This window comes from Labeo rohita, chromosome 7 (assembly GCF_022985175.1).
Source record: "Labeo rohita strain BAU-BD-2019 chromosome 7, IGBB_LRoh.1.0, whole genome shotgun sequence".
Classification (NCBI taxonomy): domain Eukaryota; kingdom Metazoa; phylum Chordata; class Actinopteri; order Cypriniformes; family Cyprinidae; genus Labeo; species Labeo rohita.
This window is the reverse complement of record NC_066875.1, coordinates 18,604,368-18,609,812: the sequence shown is the minus strand read 5'-3', so window position 1 is coordinate 18,609,812 and position 5,445 is coordinate 18,604,368. Positions and strand designations below refer to the sequence as shown.

Sequence of the window (5,445 nt, the reverse complement as noted above, 5' to 3'; positions counted from 1 at the left end):
TGGTTAAAAATTCTCAATGGTAGTGTAAAACAACACCCTTTTTACCTTGCCAAAATCAGCTCTGCAAAAATCATCCCATTCTGGTAGAGGCTGCTTTAAATGCAAATGAGCTCTCACCCCACCCCTCTTGGAGCTGTGGATTGATGAGCCTGTTTACTTTAGCCACATTTAGCCACTAAACTTGCTAACTAGCACATTATTAGGAAAAGGCGATCGCAAAGATTCATAAAAAAACCCTAATACTCACTTCTGCTGTAAGGGAAGCTGGATCACGAATGATTCACGTGAACATAGACGGATATATGTAGATCGGGAGGCGCATTCCCTTCACAAACAAACGCAATCCACTGCATCTTCAGCGGCTCAGATGTCGGGAGTAAATGACGACCACTACGTTCATTATTACATCCAGCAACACCACAATCGCTCAATTCTTCTCGAACTTACATCCCTGCTCCGGCATCAAAACATGGAGGCTGGACTGTTACAACTGATCTTAGGTAAGACGCTCATGTCAATCAACTATCGTGGGAGCGGCCTCTGTTGGTGTGATGCCACAACGACAGGCATCTGAGAATGGCTCGATTTGGAAAAGGGGATATTATTTTTACAGATTAATTAAAAACCACTGCATGGATTTTTACCATTACAGGGTAGATTTGTACATACACTGCCAACACACATTAATGTTCAAACAACAAGTAAAAGTGAACTTAGCATCCAATGACCCCTTTAAAAGCTACTAAGTTAAACTCAACACCAGCATCCTTCAGTTACAGTTTCAGTGAAGTGACTTACTGATATAGTTAATGATCTGCAAACTGTAAGAGTAAACATATTTAGCTGTGGTTGTGGGGTGTGTTTGACATGGAAAGTGACTGATTGGGCAGGTGGCTGATCTGGTATAAACATTCCCCTCTGCTTAACCTCTGACCTCCACTTGATCAATTCCGCTGCTCCCTCAATTGTATATAGGCTATAGGACACCAAGTCATACCAGCATAAAATATTTAAAAGATATGTGGCATAGAAAAGTATTTAAAAAGCTCACTTTGTTGTTAGTGTTCCTGATCCCTAAGCAGTCAAGATAAAATAGCTTAAAGAGGCTATGAGTGATGTTGATGAAAGCTGCAAATGCCTTTGAAACCAAATCCCCCAAAACACAGGCCATAAAAGGACTGAGAGTCTGTAGGGAAATACAGGAATGGAGCCCTCTGTTCTATCATATTTGTTTCATTCAAGTACCTCTCTCAATTCCCATGAAATAGTATTTCTTCCACATGACTAAAGCTGTATATTGCATTTTAAATTAGAATTTCAGCAAGTTCTGATGAGATGCCAAAGTCATGCCTTTAAGAAAGCGTGCTCTAAAATTTCATTTTAATATTTAGTGACAGTTCACCCTGCCTCCATCACATCTGATTTATGGAACCTAATATAATTGACAGATTTCATAATTTCCTACAAACAAGTTAGGATGTTTTGGGCAAAACGTGGGCAAATACACTAACGAAGTATAATTCTGAAGTAGGAAAAAAAGACATGTAATTGTTTTCAGGCAGGGGTTCATAGAGTATATCAATCATGGAGATCGATATGACTGATATAGATGATGACATAGTATAAAAGCACATTGCTGTCTCAGCATTCATAATAAGCTGCATTGAACAGTCATACATCATTTTGTCAGGCATACTCACATTCAACCAATACTAAGATGATCTCATCTACATGTTATACAGATGAGAAGCATCATGGCTGAACAGATGGGGAAGGTTGTAACACTTCTTTGAAATTTACTTCTATCGGACCGACAAATATTGCACAAAACTGAATGAAGTGACTGACATTTATGAAACATTACTCAAATAAATTAACAGGTACATTTTAAATTTAGTACATTTTCTGTGTTACAACTCACCCCGGTAGTGTAGGAGGTGTAACAACAGTTCTTGACACTCTACATTAATTTACACAGTTTACACACTAAAAATGGGTTACGAACAACGCAGTGCTGGGTGAAATATGAACAAACCCAGCAATTGGGTTGTTTTGACCTAGCGGCAGGGTTAAATGTTTAACCCAACCTTCTGGGTAGTTTTATTTAACTCAACTATTGCTTAAAGATTACTATATTTCTTGCTTTAAAATGAACCCAAATAGGATGGAAATTAACATTTAATAAGATGTCCAATAAAAGAAAATGTATTAATAAGTTGAATAAATAATAATTAAATAATAAATATTAAATTACAATGCTAATTAATAAAACTTCACCTTTTAAATATTGCTGATGCCTCTATAGTTATTATGCGTCTGATTATTAATTTAAAACCTATTTCGGGTTCATTTTAAACCAGCCATAGTCCTTTTTAAACAATAGTTGAGTTAAATAAAACCACCCAGAAGGTTGGGTTGGCAGAAAGTTAAAACTACCCAGTGCTGCATTGCATTTAACCCAACATTTTGTGTAGTGTATATGATAAATAAATAGTACAACTCTCCCCAGTATCCCCGAATCATCAAAACCATATCAACAGCTGACATACCACACAGGCTAAAAGGAAACGAAAGAAAAACATGTATTTGATTATAATTAATATTTTTATTTGATTTTGACTGTAAGATTCATTTTCTCTTTATTATTGGTTAGTTATTATTAATTCTTAACAAATGGACCCTCGTGAAAACAAAGCATCATAAACCAGCTTGCAGCCTGCTCAAACTGGTGCCCAACTACTTTGAAAGTTGGTCTCCCAGTCTGACCCAAAAAGTGCCCCAAATTCTTCTAAAACCAGCCAAAAGAGCAGCCTAGGAAACCAGTACAATAGCTTAGATCTTTCTTTTTTCTTCTTCAGCAGGAAAGGGGGAATGTTTCAACCCTTAGAGTAAACAATAACAGCCTTTTGTTAATATCCCTATTCTGTCACATTATGCATTAATTCTACTAAGCACTATCCACCTATTTCCCATAAGAGCGGCCATTTGTACATTCTATGGGTCTTTCTTCTGGTCTTATCCCCGATAGCACATACATCACGAGACGTCTATTTGACGTCTGCATTTACATCTGGAAGACGTACTGTTCAGAGTGTTTGCTCATCTGCAATACGTCTACAGGATGTTTCCTATCGAATGTCAAACAGATGTCTAATAGACGTCCTTAAGACGCTTATAATTTAGAATGTATGTAAAACTGACATCTTACAGACGTATGTCAGATGTTTGTACACAGCAGATGCTTTCCAGATCAAGTGATCTTTAACAGACATCTTGCAGATTTACGTGCTAGCATCTCATTTTGCTGCTTGATATTGCAAACTGGTGTCTTACAATATTATTTTAATGTATTATCTTAACTACAAACAGGCTAGTTTGAAGTGCAAACAGTTTTACCGTTTACTGCACGTTGTTATTCTTCTAGTTAGTGGCTTAGCCGGAAGTCTCGCCCATAACTTAGGCGTTTAAGAATAAGGTGGATAAGTTCACACTGGAATGACACGATAACAGTACAGACAACAATGTATTTACAGACCAACGTGTGGCACCTACAAATAGAAACACCTGAGGTCGCAAATATCTACATGATTTCTGTGCACTGCTTAATGTGTTTGTAAACGACATCAATTCTGTTCTGCAATGTAAGCGCGTGCTCTTCAGACAGAGAGCCCAGTTCGCGCGCCAACGGTTCCCTCGCGCGGTACAGTTCAAACAGTAACTTCGCGCTGTTTCCGGAGCGCTTCATCTCAGAAATACGCCGGACTGTACTTTTCCGAAATATACACGACGAACTCAGCAGCAGTCTGTGATATCGCTCCCAGAGGTCAAGCACTCTGTATCCGTGAACAAGCCCTGCCTCGTTGTCAATAAAAAGCAAATGTCCACGGAGTGTTTTGAGAAGGTTATTAGTGGTCCTCTCCATAACGCGGGCGTCCCATTGGAGACTGAAAATATGACTGACGATTCGGTCAAAGTTAGCTGTTAAATAATCAAATATGATCAGATCACTCCACTGCATCAGTTCAACCAGGTATGTTACAGTCATGTTAGACATAGTCTCAGCAAAGAGTTGCATTCCTGCTCCTTGCTGTTTGCGTAAATGTAATGGGATAAACACTCCAGTGACATTTGGGATGAACTCGGTGAGAGACACAATGGCATTTGGCGACCATTCTAACGCCTCGATGTTTCCCCGCACACTTGCCCACTGCTCACTGGACAGATTCAGTTTGGAAAGCGCCAAGGGCGGAAGGTTGGAAATCCCAAGCAGTTCCGCTAGATAATACGAGAGCGTTTCGCCCAGCACTTGATCCGCGTCGATGCCGTATCGCACGCATGCTCTTGTGCCGTCGGCAAAGGTCGCAAGGCGGTTTGTGGGTCTGCCGCAGCCCGCTTCCAGTACAACCACCCGAGCGTCCCGAACCTGCTCTCTCCACTTCCTCTCGTGCTCAACGTCAAAAACACGAGTCGAGAGACCTTCCAGCCACGCGCTCCAGAAGACCCGGTGCTCGATCACGTTATCCAGAATGACCGGAGAGCGAATATTAAAAGTTTTCCCATCGCGCAATCCCGACGCGTGTCTTTTAGAAATATTCACCTGCTCGTTTGCAAGAGAAAATGCAATGTCTCGTTCAGTGGATTGTTGGACATACACGGACCAGAGATGCAACTTCACATTTCCTATCCAGGTAACTATTCCAAGCCACATACAAAGTGACGCGCATAATTTCACCTTGCCGGCGTTCATGATTTCAAAACGCATTTTAGTCCATTTCGCTTTCTCTTCTTACATGGGTATTCTACGGCTGAAATATAATCATTATGAATTCTCCTCTCATATGCGATGTTCCCTGTCTCTCCTCCCAAACTCTTTCAGCGTTCAGTACGGCTACAATCGCATGGACGCGAGTCACGTGACCAAAATCAGATCATGAGACTTGACAAACAAATGTGGTCTCATATTTCTCCAGGGGGAATGCCAATGACGAAAATGTAAGACGAGGATGTTTAGACTTCTCTGTTTGGTAAATGCATAGGAGACTGTTCAGATTTGATATATTTACAAACTTGTCTATCATCAGTAACTTTATTTGCATAGTGGGTAAACGCTTCAGATTGAGGTCTCTGGCGACCTATCGGTTACATGGCGTGATGAGCTCGCGGGTTGTTACTTAAAGGTGTACTCAGTGACTTTTGCTAGTTAAAAAGTTTTACACGTGGAGAAATAAACAGCGCTTATATAATTAAGCTGATGCTCACATGAGCTGAAGGCTCCTATCATAACCTATGAAAAAGGATATTTTATTTAATATGACCTTAAAGTTGCCACCATATTTTCCCAACAACCTGCAATGGAGTTTTGTCCAGTGTAGAGGACATATCTTTTAGCGAATTTCTCTGAGACCTTACATGTCAAAGTTTTAAGTCTGGATGTCCTGTAAAGGG

General features: G+C 40.1%; 1 protein-coding gene across 1 annotated transcript; it reads right to left on the bottom strand.

Moving 5' to 3' along the window:
• Positions 1-3,515: 3,515 nt before the first annotated feature.
• On the bottom strand, positions 3,516-4,973 carry fjx1 (four-jointed box kinase 1). The gene has a single exon (XM_051113899.1). The coding sequence runs from the start codon at positions 4,760-4,762 to the stop codon at positions 3,581-3,583; it is 1,182 nt and encodes a 393-aa protein (XP_050969856.1). The 5' UTR covers positions 4,763-4,973; the 3' UTR covers positions 3,516-3,580.
• Between the last annotated feature and the right edge of the window lie 472 nt (positions 4,974-5,445).